Source organism: Grus americana, chromosome 15 (assembly GCF_028858705.1).
Source record: "Grus americana isolate bGruAme1 chromosome 15, bGruAme1.mat, whole genome shotgun sequence".
Lineage (NCBI taxonomy): Eukaryota > Metazoa > Chordata > Aves > Gruiformes > Gruidae > Grus > Grus americana.
Window position 1 is genome coordinate 8682323 of NC_072866.1, and position 21137 is coordinate 8703459.

At 57.6% G+C, this 21137-nt stretch overlaps 1 protein-coding gene across 1 annotated transcript in view; it reads right to left on the reverse strand.

Annotated features, from left to right (window-relative positions):
• Positions 1 to 18989, reverse strand: part of RAB26 (RAB26, member RAS oncogene family) — a 31682-nt gene extending 12693 nt beyond the window's left edge. Inside the window, exons 1-2 of the mRNA XM_054843490.1 lie at positions 18590 to 18989; positions 15897 to 16007 (exon numbers count right to left, since the gene is read on the reverse strand). Of these exons, the coding sequence (XP_054699465.1) occupies positions 15897 to 16007; positions 18590 to 18796 (318 nt within the window). The 5' untranslated portion in view covers positions 18797 to 18989. The remainder of the gene's footprint in view (positions 1 to 15896; positions 16008 to 18589) is intronic.
• Positions 18990 to 21137: the final 2148 nt, after the last annotated feature.

Below are 21137 nucleotides of genomic sequence, written 5' to 3' on the forward strand. Positions count from 1 at the left end.
ACCCACCCCACAAAACAACCAAATTGGCCAACACGGGGTGCCCAAACACCACGCTGGGAGGCTGGGACACGGCAGCAGGGTCTGGCTCGGGGTACGGACCATCTGAGCAGGCTCTGGGTGAGGAGCTGGAGCTTCTCCGACTCCCTAGCTCTGCATTATTTACTGCCTGTGCACTACCCTGGCATAGCACGGGGAGCGTGACAGCAGCTCGGCACGAGCCCAGGGCCCCCAGGGTGAGCACCCGGCAGGTTTTGGCTCTGCTGCCCGCCCCCCCCCCCGCCCCGGGGGTTCAGCAGCCAGGAGAGCGGCTGTGCCCAGCAGCCCGGCACGATGCTGTGGGGGAGCCGCGGGCAGGAGCCCCGAGTTCAGCTGTGCCTGAGGCTGGCACAGTGGACCCAACCCCAAGGAAAAAGCCGCCCAGAACTTTTGTTGGAGAAACCGCCCTGGCAGCAGCTGGTTTTAAATCATCCCATTATTTCTGCTGGGGGTAACAAAAGGGAAGAGAGCAGGAGGCTGATACTGCACAAGGATCTGCACTTCCAAAATCAAGATCTGTTCAGCGAGATAAACGGTAACCAGGAACAAATATTTAAGTTTCGGCAACCATGAGCAGACACCAAGCAATAAGAGCGGCGCTGAGCTCTTATCTCGACTTCATGCAAGCTTTCAAAGCACATTATGGTGGGGCTGCTCTGCCCATCACCAGTTCATGGGGCAACACAGGCATTCCTCCCGGCCGTGCCGCCAGCGCGTCCGGCACAGCTCGGCCACGTGGCACCTTGACAGAGAACGCAGCCAGCCAGCCCACCACCCCCAGCTTAGGAAAAAAATGTTTCAGGAGCACATCCCCTGCAAGAGAGGGGAGGGAACAGCCCAGTGCTGCGCTGGAGCCTGTGGAAAGCCACTGGAAGACACAGGATGGATGCAGGGTTGTGCCATGGTGTGGCTGGATGCAGTTCCACTCCAGCCATGCTGAGTCCCGCTGAAGGATGGCCCAACCACTGGGAAACATCTTCAATGATCCTCCTCCTCAGCAGCTGTGGAGCAGCAGCAAACCCATCTCTGCTGTGCCACCGCCGGCGATGTGCCCTGCAGCCCTGGCACACGTCCTGGGGGAGACCCGGGCAGCCAGGACACCCCGCCACGGTTCCCTCCACCTCATCCCATAAATCTTCTGCTCAGAGAGAAAACCTGACCATTCATCTTCCAGGGCAGGTGATTAATTTCCTCGGCAGCACTATGCATTTGCACTCTGCAGCTAAAAATAGAAACTTCTGCCTTGTTTTTTTTTTTTCCCCTCCAGGACTTGCACACTCCTGCCTGGAGCCAGGGACGCTCCAGAGCCAGCCACCCATCCCCAGCGCCAAGATCCTTTCAGAAACAGTAACGTGTCGGTCCTCACTGCTCAGTTCAACAGCAGACCCCACGAAAACCAGATTAACACGGCACCTTGCAGCAGACAGCGCTTCTGATCCACTCTGCTGCTGCAGCTGACCCTGCCTCCCCCCCACCCGCCTCCTTTGAGGGGTCTCCCCACCGTGTCCCCTCTCCCCCTGCACGCCAGGTCCTGGCCAGGGCACAACCTGCCGCACACGCTGCAGGCAAACAGGAGAAGCCCCAAGCCCTGCCCTACATAAATCACCCCAACCCATGGTCTCCAGGTGGGCACGGACCCTCTGCGCTGCCCTGCAGAGCCCCTCACCTCCATGGGTGGCGCAGCCCCTTCCCCGCACCCAGCGAACGCCCCAGGGATGTCTGCAGCACCAGTCTTTGTCAAGAGCCATGTATGCTACATTAAAGCACAATTAACATCTCCCTGGCTGCCAGCCCTGCAGGAGATAAGAGTCAAGGCTCTTGTTAGAGCAGACACACTGAAGAATTAGTGACTTATCATCTTCTATTCACATCAGTCTGCACATAAAAGGTTTTTCTGGCAAGAAGTAGAGAATCCCGTCTTAGGGACACAGATTAGGGGTAAGAGGATCTGGTTAGAATCATATATTTTAAAATAAAGTCATGCTCTGCTTCTCAGCATCGCCCGTGGCAGTCGTGTCTTGCAGCCACCCGGCTCCCGGCACTGGTGCAGCAGTACCGGGTCGGCAACCCTTTCCTTCCCCAGCCTGGCTGCTCCATCTCACCAGCAAGTCAGTGCCCCAGGGATGATCACGGGGACGGTGCCCTGAAGGAGGCACAGGCAGACGAGACTCAGACTATCGATGCTTTTAAGCCCAACGGGGCTGCTCAGGCTCATCCCAACAGGCAGGAGGCATGGCCGTGCAAGTCTTTTAGATGTCCCCACCACATCGGAGCGAGCCTGTGCCCCAGCCCTGCGGGCAGTCAAGGAAACTGGATTATCCACCCTTAAAAATCCGCAGGGTAGGATCTGCTACAGCCGTCCCAGAGACCAGAGCCACCAAAAAGCCAAAGTCAGCAGGAAGGCTGCAGCAGCTCATCGCTGCAGCTTCCAGCACACAGTCAGGTCCCGGGAGCGGATGGAGCCCACGGCCGCATCCCTCCTCCCCACCCAGGGACAGTCTGCAACAGCTCTCCCACCACCCTGGGCTGCATTACTCACCCCTTCAGTCTCTTTTTTTCCTACTTTATAATAGAAGAGATATTTTTAAAAATATCTGAGCTTACTTCTAAACCAGGCAGCCTTGGAAACAAAGGGGGCAGAGATGGCTCATGCAGATCTGTGCCAATACTGAGAATAAGTAATGTGGCACTCAACATATTTATCTTCATTTTCTTCATCAAGGACATACCGTGCTGCAAAGCAGAACAAGAATGTCTACAGAGCATTTATTGCAATATCATTTCTCATTTACAGCAAACACAGCGCCTGTCAATGCCACGAGAATGAAAAATGGGTCATCAATTACTGTTATACAGGGAATTGTTTACTCTGCTCTGGGGGGGGAAATAAAGCCTTGCATCAGTTTTTATGTCAAAGAAGCCAGTCCTTGTGTCAGAAGTGCTGCGGTACCCAGTGCTTCCATCACAGCAGCCCGCAGGGTGCCGGAGCAGCAGGAGCCGCAGCTGAGCTGGGCAGCCCCGCTGTGAGAGCCGTGCCCCGCACCGCTGCCTCGCTGCTCACCGGCCTCCTGGGTTTGCACCCAATGCTTCACCCTTCTCAAAGCCTCGGTGACTGCGGCCAGCCCCGGGCTGTGCGCCCCATCCCCATGCGCTCCATCCTCTGCTCCCTCCAAGGACAATAAACGGGACGACCCCTCCGAGGGAGCCACCCCAGACACGGGGGATGTGATTTTGCCTCAGTCCAGTTGTGTCTGGGAGCAGGGTCCTGGGAATCACATTTAAGCCCTGCAGCAGCCATCTCATTTCCAGCACAAAACCCGTCCCAGCTCGGGAGTTTAACTGGTTTGGTCCCAAAGCAGCCATGCAGCAGTGGGGTTCATGGGACAGAAAGCCACTGGGAAACACTCAGCGAGGGGACCCCCGGCCTGGCAGGATAAGCCCCTTTTTGCAAATAAAACTGAACCAAAACCCACAAGCAGTTGCCTTGATTTTTGTGTTCCACCAGGAACATCCCTTGGAAAGCCCGACCACAGCCAAGAACTCAGGCTGGAACAGCCAGGGTCCTCGGGAGAGGATTTCCACCTCTGTGCCAAGCTGCGGGGCTGATCCCACGGGGAATCGGTCATCCCTGAAGCTGCGCCGCTCCCTGATGCTCTCCCTTGGCAACACCCCGGCAATGCCAGGCCCCGCGGGACTGCCAGGGCGCCGAGCTTTTGGGACCAATTTGACCTCATGCATGTACTATTCAGGAGAGAAAAACACATCTGCTGTGCATTAACGCTTGCTCGGGAACAAAGTTATTTTAGGCATTGTCGAGCACTTCTCACATTAATTCATGCACATTTATAAGTGCAGCATGTTAATGTATTTAAGAAAGTTCAGGCTGAACTGCAATCCTACTTGCAGAGCCCCAGCCCTGCAGGGAGCCACCTCGCCAAGCTGCAACTCACCCCGATGCAAAGGGGTATGGCACACCCCCCCACCACAGCGAGACCCGGATCTCCAAGTTCAGCTCCTTGTCCCTAACTGAATTAAGTGCTCTCGGCGCCACTGTCAGAGGTCTGCCAGCACCACAGAACACAGGACCACGGCTGGCACTGCTCTTTGATTTTGGTGCCCGTCCTGCATCACAGAGCACGGCGATGCCGCAGGAGCTGGTACCTTCTCAGCAAAGCCCTCGAGAAAGCGACTGCAGCGGAGCGGCAGGCACAATGCTCAGGCCTGGGAGCACTCGTCCCCCACGGCAGATCATGCTCCAGCACCGTTGTGCTGGCACGTTTCGGGTGTTTCCATCCCTGCAGCTCTCTTGGCTCAGCAAAGCCTCAGGAGAGGCAGCAGCAACGAGCGCCTCGGTGTGCGCTGCTGTTCAGCCGAGCACCGCTCACCTACTGCAGCGACGGCGGGCACAGGGAGGGAGAACAGTCTCCTTTTATTCCCCCTCCTCACAACACAAACCTCTCATCTCAGGCAGAGACAGCTGGGATCACCCCTCTTATGGCTCCAACTCCCCCTAGTTCTGCCACAGGGCTGCTGTGCCTGTGTCGCAGCAACGTCCCGTCCCGCTGGGATGGGCTGCAGGGGTGCCCCGTGGCAACACACCGCAGGGATGCACCGCAGCCAGCCCTTCTCCCAAACGCGGTACAGCAGGATGCACTGGGAAGCGATTCCCAGCCCCGCTCTGGACTCATCATGTTTCCCCAGGCCACATCAGCAAACCGTGGCAGGTCTAGGGAAGGAGCTGGGCTTCCCCACGGCCGGGCTCCCTGAGCGGGAGGAGAGCATGCCCATGGGGCTGAGGACCCAGTGCCATTTGAGCTGCTCAGGGTTGGCTTCAGGCCACGCGTGCCTCGGCACTTAGAGGAAAAAGTAAAGCCCACTCATCTGAAACCTGTGACGTGCGATCTCCCGGGAACGCTTTTCTTTCAGAAAGCATTGACTCACAGGAGCCCGAGGAAGCCCACACTTGCGGTGCAACGGCTTGAGATGCTTTGCAGCCCTGACCCTGCTCCCTCTGGGCGCCGACCCACACCGTGACCACACAACACCCCACGGCAATGCCCAAGAGCGTACGGTTACAGCAGAAAATAAATGCAACCGGTGACTGCTCCTGGGGCAGCACAGCACGGCTGTCACAGCGCTGGCGTCTCTTCCCAGTCCTGCCCCACTGCTCTGCCCAGCCTGGAGGAGCCAGCTGGGCTGTGCTGGTGCCCTGGGGAGGCACATGGCACGGCAGGCTCACCCCCAGAAAGCCGTGTCCCCACCAGCCTGGAAGAGCTGCCAGTCCCTCCCCGAGGCTGGCACTGCTCAGGGCTGCGTGGGCTGACCGGTGCCGCTGCCAAAACCCGCGCCGTGCTCTAAAAATTGACGCTGAGAGTAGCAACAATACTCCGGCATTTCCGCCGAGGCACGCGGCAAACGTGGTGACGCTACAAGCGGTGAGCCCGCGGGGGCTTTTGCAGCCGGTGGGGTGGGAGGGCAAGTGCCCGGCCATGCAGAGGAAACGCTGCCGTCCTCCTGCAGCCACGACCCAGGAGAAACAGCTGCTTCCCTGCAGCTCCCGAGAACCGAGTGTGCTTAACGCTGGGGAAAAAAACCCCCAACAAATTAAAGCCCAACCATCTGGCTGCAGAACCATTGGGAAGGGCTCCCTGTGCACCCCGGAAAAGGACTGGACTGACCCTGCATCGCCCAGGGCACTGAATCCCTGTTGCAAGACAGATGCTCATCTAGGGACCAGCCCCCTCCGATGAGGTGGTCCCCGAACAGGGTCTTCGCTACCAACTCCCCAGCAACAAGGCTGGACTGAATTATTCATCCAACCTCGCAGTTGTGTTTTTCTTAGTCATCAGCTCAGAGGAAGCAGCAAGGCACGGAGGCACTGGCGGGGACCTGCTGCCGTCGAGCGGCACGGGGGAAGCAAACCCCGGCAATTCGAACCAAATTCGGCATCACTGTCCAACGGAGGGCAAGGTCTGTGCTCCTTGGAGGGGCTGGGGCTCCCTGGGTGCCTCCAGCAGCCTCCAGCACTTGGCTTTGGGGGGAAAAAAAACATTATCAGGGGGTTGTTTCAAGGTTGAGAGCAAAGGGCACAGGAGTGCCGACACCAACAGCTCTCCGTGGCGCGAACAGTACTGGGAGCCAAGGTCGGTCCAGCTTCATTATCGGTAACGAGGAGCAGCAGCATCAGCACTGGGGCAGGACCCGCCGCTCCTCCTCTGCCGTCCCCCCCAGCACACATCGCACCGTGGGTGCGTATCGCAAACGGCAGCAGTTCGGTGGGGTTTTGCTAATAACTGCGCTAATGTCATAAACCGGCGCGCGTCGGACGAGGCGTTTGCCGGCGGGAGGGGGGAGGCGGCCGCATGGTTGCCGTGGCGACACCCGCGCAAGCAAAGCTGGAAAAGCCAAAGCCTCCATTTCCCCAGAGCGTCACTTGGGCGCAGGAACATCACGGCTCGACGGGTAGGAGGAAAACATCCTGAGACACGGGCAGATTGAACAAGAGCTGACGAGGTCTGGGCTCACCGCAGGTGGACGGCTTCGTGGCGTCCGACCCAGGGAGGTTTGGCTGCATTGATGCAGCTGGGCATGGCTTCCCACCACTCCCCTCCTTTCAATAAATTAAATACTAAAAAAAACCCACAGAAAATGAGACGAAATCTGTCCAGATGTTCCCAAGAGGACCAGCTGCATCCTCAGAGATGTGCTGTCAGTCTTACGACCTCTAGAATCAACCTCTCCTGCCTGAGGGCAGCACTGACCCCATGACCACCACATCTGCAACACAAACATCTCCCCAGCCTGAAGCCCCAAAGCATCACCAAGACCCCCAGACCCCCATGGGGCTGCTTCTCACCCTGGAACGGCCTCAGACCAGGGCAACGGGCATCACCCTTTAAAACTGAAGGAGCGCAAGCTCCCAACACATATTAGTTATGATTGGGAAGAAATATTTTTTCTGATGCAGGCATAAAGATGAAATATTTGATGTTGCCTTGGAGAGGTTCTGCAATCCTTCAAGGCAATGACTCTGTGCTTAGCCAGGATTAAAAACGCTGCGTGCCCCTGTTAGACAAAGCTGTATGAGTTACACCACTCCGCTGGAGATCCCTTGCCAGGGGAGCAGCTCCATCGCTCTCAGAGCTGGCCGGCAGTGTTGTACAGCAGCACCGTGGCTTCGCTCCCCTTTTGCCGGGCTGTGAGCATGGCCAGGAGCCACGCAGGCAGCACGGTGCTGCCAAGCAAGGCGAGCATCACCCCAGTTCTGCCCGGCCGTGGGCATTCGATGGCACAGCACAGAGCCAGTCCCGTGCTCCGGGGCAGGGGTGTCCCCATGGTGCCACCAACGTTGCCCTGTGCAGGAATTCCACAGCTCCCCCTGCTTCCCCAGTGGCTCTCCTCCTCCTCCTCGGGGCTCCCCGCCAGCAGCCTCCCTGCGTCCCCCTGCTCACTGCATCCCTCGCCCGCGCCCAGGACAACACTGCCAACACAATATTTTGCTTCCGAAGGCTCTGCAGGTGAACAAGCCCTCAATGCCTGCATTCCCCATTGCCATAGGAACCAGCATGTGTGTCCCCATCACCAGCCAAGGACAAGTGGACAATTGCTGCCAGCTTCTTCCCCAGCAAACTCGGCTCTGATCCACTTAGACATGACTGGATTTCCCCTTTTTCTCCCCGCCCCCCCCCCCCAATGGGGGACAATATTCTGCTGGCACTCACTGTTCCTGTCGGTGCCCTGCAAGCTCAGCTGCAGATGGCTGTCCCCACACCAGCTTTTTGGGAAAGGCAGCGATGTCCCGCTGCAGCGCTCCCCAGCACTGCTGAACCCGGGACTGGCACCTCGCCCTTCCCCACGTGCACACAGAGATCACTGGCATCCACACCAGGAACAAACTGAAACCTGCTGGGGGCAAATAATTAATCGGCGGTAATGAAATGAGTCAGCGGCTCGGTGGAAAGGCAGCAAGGGCTTGGGAGGTACTTTGGGGGTGTGAGCAAGGTGAGTCATGGGGCAGGGATGTCCCCTAAATGCCCCCATCGCAGGGGCAGCAGTGGGGGGCAGAGGCACCCCAAAGCCCACCCATCCCCGCCAGCTCAGCCACCTCCCCTCCACTTTCAAAGAAAAACCCAATTCTGCACAGCTGAATTCAGTATTTTATCGCAAATAAAAGATGAAAGTGAAATTAAGCCAAATGTATTCCATTAAATATTCAAACCATTTAGACTTACTCTAGACCCATTTAAATGTTTTATTGGCTACAAAACACTCCCTCGCAGGCCCTGGCACCACGAGCAGACCCAGCGTAATGCCTGGCTCTGCACCAGGACAGCTGATGCTCCAGCACCCAAATTGGCCTCCCCAGGGCCAGTTTCTCGCCTGGCACCATCCACAGAGGTGCAGACACAGCGCACGTGTATGCCCACAGCCTTCTTCCAGCACCGCCCCCCTCCTCATCCTGCTCCTTGCAGGGAGCCTGCTAAGCTGGAGCAAAGCAAGGAGTGGGGCACCGACCCACATCCCCAAGGATGCGGGGAAATGCCGCCGGCTGCTGCTCACAGGTGGAGCAATCCCCAGTGGCAGCTCCACTGCACCCACCATCCCCACAGGAGACGGGTGCTGCAGCGAGGGTGCTCGCACGAGCAGATCCATCACCCCGCACTGAAACCCAACTCTCTGCAGGGACCTCGCAGGGCACTTTGAAGCGCAGCCACCGAGCTACCACCAAAACCTCACCCAATTGTACGACGCGCAAAGCAACGCTTCCCTTCCCACGCTGCTGCAGGAAAAACAGAAATAAGGTGAAGGCATGGGAGGGCTCCGGGAGTGCAGGCAGCCATCCCCACGGCACGGCGGCATCCCCACGCTGAGGACAGAGAGCACTCATTGCCAGCCCCACGCATCCACAGAGCCAGGACTGCACCTGATGGTGACCCGGCTGCGGTGGATGCCGCTGGCTCAGGGAGGGGACGCTGCAGCGACAACACGTGCGCCTGGGCACTGCTTCCCAACCTGCCTCGGCACTGCAGCACGACTTGCCTGGAAAAGAAATTAAAGGATTAAGAAATTAAGCCGTTCTGGTCAGACGCTACAGGGCCTAGGAAGCGACTCGGCTTGTGCTTTCCACGTAGGTTTGCAACAGGCTGCGGATCTACGGGAACTGTACCATCCAGTTGAGTTTCCACCGTGTTGCTCCTCATCCCTTACCAAGGTTTTGAGCTCCCGTACAGCTCTAACGAGGAGGATACAGAAGCAGATTACAATCTCCCTCCTTCCACCAGCAGCTCCCACGTGTATTTTTTCTGTGCTTGCTCCCGAGCAGCCCAGGCCTCCTGCCCTCCACCTGAGCTAATTACACCTTTTATTCCAACCATCCCAGACCAGGACAGACCTACAGGGATGCCAGCTGTCGGCATGCACCGGGAAGCCACCAGGCAGCAGGAACCTGTGAGACACCGTTGCCCTTCCAGGAGCATCTCCCATGAAACCCAACATCCCCAGTGCTCTCGCTGTCAGCTGGAACGGATGCATGATTTCACACCTGGATTAAACACCCGATCTATTCTGGGTGGTATTTCCCAGACACCAAGGAGGTGGGAGAGCCCCCGGTGTGCCGACAGCAGGGCAGGCACCTTCACATCATCCTGCAAACTGGTTAAGAGTTTTCTTAACCAGGCTCTGGGTCTTGATGCCGCTCCAGCTGTTCACTTAAAGAGCAGCTCAAGCACTTCTCTGCTTTGAAGACATTCATCTTACTTCTTTTTGCCTACCCCAAGGCAAGAATCAAGTCTGTTGTCCACTGGGATTACCGCCAGCACACCGGTGCTTGCAGTTTACTGGTGTGCTGCAGAACTGGAGCACACCAAGGAGGTTTATTATTTTTCAAATGCAAGAGCCAAAGAAACATGAATAAAATACTAGCATATGTGAGAAAGCGGGTGCAGCCCGCCACGGGCGCTGTGCGCAGCATCCCTTGGCAACTGAGCCCCTGCATGCAAATGACAGGCTTCGCCGACTGCAAAGCTGTGTCCTTCTGCAAGGGAGGAGAGCAGCAGCTGAAAGCAAAGCAGGGCTCAGTTTCCCAGAAAAAAAATGACTATTTACTCCTCTGAGAGCCCATCCTGGGAGCGGGGAACAGGAACCAGCAGCAGCTGCGGAGAAGCTGTTGTCCTAAGAGTCAGATACGACATAAATCGATAAAATCAAGGCGTGTTCTGGCTAAGAGCACCTGCCCTCCCTGTGTGAGCTCTCCAGGACCTGCCTCACCTGCTGCCGGATTCAGGCAGCACCTGGTCCTTACGGCACCGGTGCCTGCATCTCGTCTGCCCCCTGAAACTGGGCAGAAGGGGTGGAAAAGCATCGCAAGGAAACTCCTCTGGGCAAATTTAGCTCAGCTTTCCTTACAGCGAGAAATGAAAAGTATGAAATCAGCTACTGGCTTCTATTAAAATTCATACAGCAATAGGAGATGCAGAACAAGCCAATTTCAGACAAAGAGCTGCTGGAAACACGTACCCAAGGCAGGCACACAGGCACACCCCTGCCCGCCCTGCCCTGCCTGCACAGGGCTCCTTCCTCACCTCCCCCGGCCCGGAGCGGTCGCAGCCGCATTGCTGCTGGCACAGCGGCCCCACGGAGGGACAGGCAGGCCCAGGCGACGCAGGCAGCACCGAGATGCCCTTCCCAGGGGAAGGCCACTGCTCTCGCAGGGGCACGGAGCCAGGGCTGTCCCCCGGGGAGCTCCAGCTCACGACCCCAGGCACCAAGCTAAATCCACTGACTGCAGCCTGCGGCAGCCCCCCGTCCGACCCCGTACACGTCACCACGCTACATGGCAAAGCGTGAGAACAGAAGAGACTAAACACTCTGCTCAATGCCCAGAGTCCCTTCCCTTGAATGTTCAGGGCTATTTTTGTATAGAAAGACACGCTGGAATTAATTTATTTCCATTTCTTTCTTCTGGCCTAAGCAGATCCCCTCCCACTTTTTCCGGATTGATCCATCAGAAAATTAGCCCTGCTAATGCTCAGTGCCAGCTGCTGAGATAAAAGCCAGCCCTTGGCTTTCAGATGGCTCCAGGTTGCACCAACCCTTCAAAAGGAGAACAAACGCTGTGCTGGAGCATCGCCCCAAAGGCGGGGATGCAGACACCCACTGGGGACCGGCAGGCGCTCAGGGCATCCACACCTCCCTCCCCTGAGCGCATGGAGACCCAGAACCAGACTTGCCAAATCCAGACAGTGGCCAGCGTTAGTTTGCACACCCTGCGTGGCTGGAACAAAGCTTTCCATTTCTCCTGCAAAGTTAAGCTCGCTGCGGGAGTCAGCAGGCAGCCAGCAGCTGCTGTTTTGCCGACGGAAGGTGCACACACATACACGCTACAAAAAATAAATAGAGATGCAACAAATCTCTTATGCAAAAAAGAAGTATTATATACTGCTGATTCCACCCCCAGAGCAGCACAGGGCTAAATGTAATCAAGAGTCCTTAAAGCTCAGGGTCACAAGTGACAGCTTTTATTTACAGCGCGCAGCAGCCGTCCCAGCGTGCAGATTAACCGTGGCACGGCCAAGGTTGGGGCAGAGAGCACAGCCACCACTGGCTCACCCACACCCGAGGACACTGTGGCTGGGGGGGGGAAGGCGGGGAGCTGTGGGTCTCTGCAGGGCAACAACCAGCAGAAACCCCTCCTGGGCACGTTGGTACAAACCAGTGGACGTTAAATCCCAGCCTTCAGAGGAAATATTCCCTGCGCCCAGCTCGGGAAGCCCAAAGCCGTGCCCAAGCACCGGGGCTGGCTCCCTCCTCCTCCTCCCACAGGCTTTGCACCAGGATGATGTTGGTTTGCTGCCTCTCCTCGGGGCAGCAAGAGAGGAGCGATACCGTTACACACCTCGGAGGAAACGAAGGCAAGCGGCCCTGCTCTGAACTCCCCGGCAAAGCGCTTCCTAACGGTTTCATCCCACTGATTAACACAGAAACCATCTCCCCTGCTAATGCAAAGAAACTCATTAGCACCTCTTCCCAGGGAGAAGAGGCTCATCTTTAATTTTTTTCTTTTATGTTCTTCTCCTTTCAGGTCTAATTAGTACAAAAATCTTAACTCGCCAACCCTGCAAAGCTCGGGACAGAGCGCGGGGCTGTGAGCACCAGCCATCAGCGGGGAGGGGGCACACAGCGGGCTCACATCGCCCTTTGGTTTCTCAGTTTTGGCAAGACATTCCTCCCGTCAGTTAGCTGTTACAACGAGACAGAAGTACTGTTGGCTGCACAGCTTTAATTTCTGTCGAGGTTTCTGCAGTGTTCCCAAAATTACAGCACAAGGCAGCTTCTTCAGTAGCACCAAGAAAAATGAGATTCACACCCCTGAGCGATAAACCTGCTCTTTTCCAGGAGACCCTTCTTCCTGAAATCCTAACATACAAAGTTAGAAAACCTGCGACCTGGCCCAGATGGCTGCTCTGCCTGCGCAGGCAGGACCCGTCCTACCCTCACCAGCGGGGATCTGCAGGGAGAGACCCAGCCCCATCACTGCCCCCACGCAGAGGGATCTGCCGAGACCCCCCAGCCCCACGGAAGACGAGAAGGAAGACTTCATGCCACGGCTCTGGGAGGGAATAATTAAGCCCCCCGTTATCTAGCAATGGATGGAAACCCTGAAGGCGATGCTTGCGACAAAGACACCGGAGGCAGAGAGGGGTTTGCCCCCCCCCCCCCCGCCCCAGGGAAGGCTTTTCCACTCTGGGGGAAGCGGCTCAGTAACTCAGACAGTCTCTGTCACTCCAAGCAAGCCCCCTGCTCAGACAAAGCCCCACCGGGAGCAGGACCCCTCTCCCCAGGGCTCTGCCTTGCCTTAGTGGCACCCACAGCAGGAGCGGGCTTGCCCCAGCAGCGCACCCCCAGCCAAACCCTTTGCTCGGCATCCCGGACACCCCGGCACTGCCCCGGCTGAACAGGGAGGGCTGGTGTGTTCCCAAGGAGCTAAAGATGCTCCCCCAGTAGAAGCCAATAGGTATCATTGTGATGCATTTTTTAATACTACAATCATCTTTGTTTCCCTAGTATCAGTGGTTTATTTTCCAAATATTATTTAGATCAACATCCTTCTTTGTTTAAGAGACGATGATAAACAAACACAATGCGAGAGGTTCTCCCCAACATAAAACAGTAGGAGGGAAAAAACTTAGGGGGCCGTTAGGAATTGTAATGCCAGATTAATTTTAAATGGCTTTCTATTCATTTACATTCACTCAGGCCTACATAATCCGTAGCTTTGCATGTATCTAATGGTTTGACACGCTCAAAAACAAGCGTCTGATCCTGGAGCCACTGGGACCAGCGGACAGACTGGGAGAGGAGGCGGATAGTGGCTGGGTGGGCACGGGGGCTGCGTCCCATCCCAGGGTGCTTCGTGGAGACCAGCCGGCATCAACAGGAGCGGAGACAGTCCCAAAAACAACGACAGGAGGTGGGCAGCTCCGTCCCCACAACGTTCCCAGCCTTTACCCGTGCTCCCGGCAGCTCCCGGCTCCCCTGGCCGAGCAAGGTCGCACGTGCACGGGAGCACAGCTGCCGCACGCCCTGGCCTTGGGGAGGTCCCCACGGCCTCTGCCACCAGCGAGGCTCAGCGACCGCCGCAAACCCTGCCGAAAAAGCCCGATGCACCAAAATAATGCCCTGCGCTCACTCAGCACCTCTTGCACCGGTCCCAGGCAAACACAGCAAAAACCCAGTGACCGCCTTCCCCGATCACAACTGCCCGCAGTTGCAAACAGCCTCACTTGCTTCACCTGGAAAACCCGATCCCAAATTCTGGGATTACAGAAAAAAGGAGCCTTGATGTGACAGTTTTGTTATTAGACACAAATTAAAACCCAAACACGCTCTCGCAGCAGAAGCCTCCAGCGTTACCACCCCAGAGCTTCTGCATCATGATGCAAACGGCGAGAGGGGCACAATTACACGGCGCCTGCAAACGGAATTATCTTAATGGAAACGGAGATGTACAGTCAAAAAACTATTTCCATGTCCCCAAAAAATTATGACTACCATACAAAGGTGATAATAATGAGTTTTAGGGCATACACGTGATCTTCCCCACTGTATAATCTGCCCATTTCAAACTGATGTAGCTTTAGCAGCTCTGTTACAGAAGTAAATTAACCCTAATTTGATTGCTTCTCAGTAGCAGTCATTTCAGTGCTCTAATCAATAAGTCACAGGATTTTATGACTGCCCTTGGTATCAATCATTGCAATCAGTAATAAAACGCTTTTCATTTTAAGAGCACCTGAAATACCACGTAATTACCGTTGTATAAAAATACGGACTCCAATTTACCAACTTCACCAAGCCGCTGCTGCAGCCTGCAGTGTCGCTCTGCACCGAAAGCCTATTTGCAAGGAAGAGCATCACTTCCTTCCTAAAGGCTTTGTGAGCCATCCCTCATCTCTTCCACAACTCACTGTACCAGTGAGTTATTGTTCACACACCAACAAAATAATAGGTTACAAGAGACACTCAGTTCCCAGAAATCCTCCAAGAAAGGGAAATCCAAGATCCTGCTGAGAAAAGGTGGTCGGGAAGATGCAACTGTGGCATCACCACCAGTGCTTCACTGCACCCACTGAAGCAGAGCCAAAAGCTATCGCACGGTGAGATGACGCAGTCAGTGCCCTGACAGCAGGGCAGGGAAAGCAGAGCCACCGGGCACGTCCCCGTTCCCAAGGGCTGAGCCTCCCCCCGGGGGTCTGCAGCACTGGCCCGATATCTCGGGGGGTGGCGAGCTCATGGTTTGGGGGAAACAGATGGTTGGGGAACTGGTGAGGGACAGGAAGCACCCGATCCTTAGGCCAGCGACCCAAGGCAGGCACGCTGCTGCGTGCTGCTTTGGTAGCAAAAGCTCCCTCACTTGCCCTTCACAGCCTGCCGTAAGGTTTCTTTGGTGCCATCTCTGTAAAGTCACTGGCCCCGTTGCTCTGCTGTCCCACCCCAGGGGTGCCCGCTCTGCAGCCCAGGGTGCCCATGGCAGCCCCGCCGCCCCCCTTCACCAGGGCTGCCTGGACCACAGCATCCCTGGGCAGCCCCCCCAGCCCGAGGGCCCTGGCCAGCACTAACACCTTCCTGCCTGGCAAAGGACGCTCTGCCCACACCAGGGCACTGCAGGACATGAGCTGTCTCCCCTTCTGTCCCCCATTCCCCACATTATCCCCTCTCTCGAGCAGGTTCCCACCGTCTTCGCTGGTGCCGCACAGCCCCGACACGCTGCCCTTGGGGTTCCCCCCGCACCGGTACCGGGATGCTCCGGTTGCTGCCAACAGAACAGTTATTCTCCAGGAGCTCAGACACCCCTCAGCACAACTCATGCCCTCTGTGCCAGAAGGAGCAGGGCCACCCTGGCACTGCACCCCCACATCGGCACCCCAAAGCTGTGCTCGGGGGATGTTTCCAGGGGATTTTGGTTTGTGTCAGTTTTGGTTTTGTTGGGGTTTTTTCTTTGTTTGTTTGTTATTAAAAAATAACCAAACAGCAAACTCTTAAAAACACCGAAACTGACTTAGGGAAATACTTTCACTGGGCAGATGCTCAGACCTCAGCCGTTGTTCTCACACGAATCATCATCCCCAGGACCCAGGGCAGAGGACGTGTTCCCCCATCCTCATGCAAAGCGGTAGCGAAGAGGCTGCGGCGCTGCCACCGCCATCAGATGGCTGCTCAGCCCTGAGGTGCCCCGGCTGGAGCTGACACGGGTCAGGATGATGAGGTTTAAGTCACTGGAGCAATATTTTGTTGCTCCTCTGCAAAAGCTGTCACTCACCTGCCAGACCCGCTGGGGACAGAGGAGCCCCCCAGGCACTTACCCTGAAGTCGATTCCGACCGTGGAAATGAAGCTGCCGGCGAGGAAAGCGCCGTCTTTGAACCTCACCAGCAAGCAGGTTTTGCCGACCCCCGAGTCGCCCACCAGCATCACCTGCGAGGGAGCGGGGGGGGGGGGAGTGCGTTAGCAAGTTTCAGGAAGGAAGCCCCACCACAGCTGTTACGTGCCTCCATCCCAAAAGCACCATCCCAGGAGATCCTGTATCCTTGAGGGGAAAAAGCACGTCCAAGGGCGATGTCCTCAGACGCAGGGGAGGGTGGGGGAGAGAAGAGGGGACCCACAGTGGGATTATTCCCTACCCTGCACTACAGGTGTTCCTGAGCACTGGCCAAACTTGACACACCTTCCCCCAACCAGTACTTAACTGATCGCCCGTGGGGGCACAAACAGCCCTCGAAAACCAAGAGGTGCTGCCCCCAGCGCACACATGAAACAGCCCAGAACCCGCCATGTGTGGAGCTTTCTGGGAGGGCACTGCTGCCCACAGAGAGACTTCACAGGGGCCCCCAACCATAAGCACCAGCTCCAGGAGTGCACTCTGCCTTCTGCGAGCAAACTCCTTCAGCAGGACTCGCACAGCCTTGTGGCCACCCTCCTGGTCCTCAGCAGATGCCGAGGGAGCAGCTCCTGATGCTGCCTGCCTCAGTTTCCCCACCCAGCAGCCACCCCAGGGCCAACAGGGCAAGCACCCACACTGCCACAAAGAAACCACAGCAGAGCTAAAACTGCTCCCAAACGCAGCTCCCCGAAGCCTGTGCTCCAACCACAAGCTCTCCTGAGCCCTCCTGCCCCCCAGGGCTGCTGACCCTGCTGCCCTCGGCAGGACAACTTCCTGACACCGAGAAATCCCAGACCAGGCAGCTGAGCTGCATTAGTGGCTTCTGCACCCACACCGACTTGCATGGCTTCACGCTGACATGGCAAGGTTCCTTCTCTCCCAAAAGCGCTGCCATTAGCCTTCCGTAAGCCATTAGCCCGTGACCGAACTTATACGGTTTTAAGGTAGGCACTGCCCTGGGTTACACCAAACCCACGCAGGAGCCATCAGAAGCAGCAAATGCCACCACCACTCTGCAGCTCAGCCTCCCGAGAGGCCCCAGTAGCAGCTGTAACTTGTTTTGGGGCTGGAGGGCACCACCAGGGAGGGGAGCGGGTGGCGGGGATCCAGCCACGGTGCTCCATCGCCCACGGTGCAGAGCCCCACACACAGTCGTGCACCGAGCTCTGGCACAACAGGGTTAAGGGAGCCAGTGAGCCCACAAATATATCTGTGTGAAGCCAGGGGAAGGGGAGGAAAAAAGTCGGTTTTAGTACAACTTTAGTGATTTTTTTTTAAACTTTCCAGACCTCTGTTCTAGAGCAGGATGACCTTTAAAGGCAGCTTCTCCCTGCCCAGCACTGCTGAAGCCTCAGCCGGGGCACGCAGCAGCACCCAAGGCCAGTCTCACATCAAGGGCTCAGCGATCAGGAGCCAGCCCCGTGCCTGGGACTCGTGTTTGGTCACTGCCTCTGGCAGAGGGGTAAAGGAAAGAGAAAGTTTAATAAAACAGGTTTTTACTAACTACAAAGCAATTTCTCTCTGTCACTGGTTCAAAACCAGCCAGACCGTTAGCAGAGGTTTTGGCTACCTGAGGCGTTTGAGCTTATCTGAGACCTCATCTGGCTCATCCCTGTGCCATGGAGGCAATCTCCAGCGAAAGCCCCAGCCCAAGGGAGGTAGAGGCGAGCTCAAGGAGCCAAGGACCAGCGTGCACACAGAGATGGCTCCATTTTAGGGAAGCTGTTGAACTGTTACTGCAGCTGTATCAGGACCAACTGCCTACGAAAGCAAACAAATTCACTCCTTGAACACCCCTCACCTACTCAATGCCCCAAATCTTAACAACACGATGGCCACGCTGAATGCCACAGGCACTGAGCTCTCCAAGAGAGCATGCCAGGGTTGGACTTGCCATAGCAAACACCTTCTTCTCCAAGCCTAACCCCCTGCGCTCGGTTACAAAGATCTGTGTTAGAAACGCAGTCAGATGGGTCGCGCTGAATTGCAGCCTCAGCCAAAATCGCTAAGCGAGCTCCAAGCTAGGCTTGCATCAGGTCGCATGATGGAGAGGGGTTGCAAATATGTTTGATCTGTGACTCGCTCCCCAGAATCTGAAGCCGCGAGAAGAAACCATCTGAGCCCTTAAAAGAAAGCACAAGCTGGAGACATTTCAACGGCAGCCAGAGCAGATTCGATGAGACTCAAGGAATACCATCACCCCGCTTTACAACTGCATTTTTTACGTGGTTAAAGAGGAACCAAAAGGTTACAAGAACTCATCTGAGCAGAAAGCCTTTTGTCATCACTTGTAAAAGTTCCGCAGAAGCAGCCCCGCTGCCGAGGGCTCTGCAGGGGCAGCCCCCCACCGAGCCCAGCCCCAGCCGCCCCGGGAGCCCGGCCGGGGCGAACCCGCCGCCTCAGACCCGAACCAGGCGGCAGCAGAGGAGGGGCGGGATGCCGGGGCTGGGGGGGGGGGGGGGGGGGGTTAAGGCATGCCCGCCCGGTCCTGGACCCCGGGAACTTCTCCGGCGGCCGCGGGCAGGCTGCGCCCGGACCCGCACCCGACGGACCCCGCACCGACACCTGCACCGGGCTCCCTCCTCCGCGCCCCTCCCCGCGACCCCCGGCCCCGCACCTTGAAGGCGAGATCGTAGAACTCGCCGCTGCTGCTCAGCGAGGGCCGCCCGGCCGCCGCGCCGCCGTTGCGGGGCAGCTCAGGGGCGGTCGCGGAGCCCCGCGGGCCGGCAGCAGCAGCACGGCCGGGCCCCTGGGCGGCGGGGGGCAGCGCGGCGGAGGGCGCGGCACCGCCGCCCTTGCTGCGAGCCGCCTTCTTCCGCGACATGCCGGGGCCACGGCGCCGCGCCGGGCGCTGGGGGGGCGCGGGCTGTGCCGGTCGCTGCCGCCGCGGTCTCCCCCGGCCCGGCCCGGCCCGGCCCCGCCGCCAATAGCAGCGCCGCGGGGGCGGCGGCAGGGGCCGGACCGCTCCGCTCCGCGCCCGCTCGCTCCGCCCCGGCCCGCGCCCCGCACCGCGCTGCACCGGCGGTAACCGGGGGGGGGCGGAACCTGCGCGCGCACGGGAGCGGCGCGCGGGGCGCTGGTGCACGCGCGTGGGGAGCGGCGCGCGGGGCTGCGACACGTGCGTGAAGGGAGCGGTGCGGGGAGGGGGGGGGTGTTGCACACGCGAAGGGAGCAGCGCTGAGGGTGCTCACACGCGCCCACGGGGGCATTTGCACCCCGGGAAGCAGCGTGCGGTGTCCTACGCCGTGCCCGCCGCCCCCTGAGCCACTCGTGTGCCCCAGCCCCACAGCAAGCAGCGGCAGGAGGGAGGGTGCTCAGTGGGGTTTCAGTGCAGCCCCCCACCCAGCCAGGTTTGGGGTCCATCCCCCACAGCTGGGGTCTCCCCTGCCCCAGGTTTGCCAAAGTCCGGGCACGGTTGGGGGGTTCACTCGAGGCAGATACGGACCATCTGCTGCTGGCAGCATCCCTGCGAGAAGTGGGGTCTGAGGGCAGGCGCAGAGCAGGGCAGAGCCCGTGGGGTGGACGGAGCGTGGGCTGCCGGGGCGGCAGGCTCGAGTGTTTCTGAGACAGGATCCCACATTATCCCCAGTCTGTCTCAGCAACTGGTTTCAGCGAGCAACACTTGGTATCTTTCTGACTGCAAATGGAGTGTCACCTGAGGCGCTTGCGACTCCCTCAACTGAAATAAATGTCTTTTGCTATGTGACATATTTCCAGTGGTGCGGCCTCATCCTGACTGGAAAAGGAGGCTTGAACAGTCACATTGAAGCAGGAGTGGAAAATAAATTGCTCTGGTGAGAAGCCAGGCAGGCACACAATGAAGATGTAAATAAGTAATAGCACTTGCACAAGAGGGGGGTGATGGCCAACACGGCGCGGCTCAGCCCACCCGGCAAACCCAGGGCCAGTGCCAGAGCTTGGGCACCTGCTGCGGTGACGCTGAGGTGCCAACACTGGAGCTCGGGTGCCAGGTGTGGTGATGCTGAGGGGTTGCTGTCAGTGTGGGCACAGATGAGGTTTTCCCTTTGCTGCCCTGGGAGCGTTTAATTCTACAGTTCATCCCTGTTCAATGGCCCTAAAGCACTCTGGTGTGAGGAGGAGGAGCAGGCAGTAGAGCTCTGATGGCTTTGGACACGGACAAGGGAGATGAGCCGGGTCAGGAGCTCCCATGCGTGGTTCCTGGGCGAGATCCTCCTTCTCCCACCCCAAGTCTCGGGCACGTATGGCCGTCGTGGGCCCCAGGAAACACTGAGGAGCTCTGGGTTTGCAGCACTCCTCCAACACAGCTGAGGCCAGAGGAAAAGCTCTCACAGTGGAGGCTTATCCCCCTGCTCCCCATCACGCACTCTCCATCCTGATGATCTAGCCGGGAGATGGAAGACCTGACTCGTCAGAGCAGACTCGATGCCAGGTATAATCTGATTTTCCGGGGCAGCTGCAGTCAATAGAGGCCGAGGCCTTGGAGCAAAGTGTGATGCTGGAGCCATCTGTGGGTCTGTAGGATTTTTAACTGGTCCCTGTGCAGTGACAAGTCCATGGTGGAGCTTTTCCCCGGCACTACCTGCCTGGAGGAAGGGGGTACGCAGCCCCAGCACCCCGCATCTTTGGGGAGCATGCCCCCAGGCTGTGACCGCTGAAGCACGGCGACTTTTCCCCTCTCTCAGTCGATGATGGAAATCTCTGTCAACAGCCCTGTGTTCAGGAGCAAACAAAGCCAGCTGCTTATCACCGCTGCATCAGGGCAACGCTGGAGGAGGATGGCTCCTTATCACGGGTGGCAGCGGGGAAGTGTGCCTGGTTAATTCTGCCTTTATCAAAGGTCGCGTGCTCCAGCGCCTGCAGCAGTGCTGGTCCTTGCTGCCCTGCCCCCCCCAAATTCAGCCTCGTACAGCACCAGAGCTCAGAGCACCGTGACCACGAACATTGCAGGGAGAAGCATCTTCAGCAAGTTTCTCTCCTTTAGAAAACGTGTGTGCAGAGACACAGTCTGCTCAGAAATCGCAGTCACGCCTGGAGATGTTGCTCCTCATACAGTTACAGGAACTAATCAGATAACTGCAGCTGAACTAAGGGGGATATATTTACTAAAAATAGATTAATGGAACAACAGACGCCTGAAGATACGGCATGCCTTGGGGAAGCAGGACTGTGGTATCTGGCAGGGC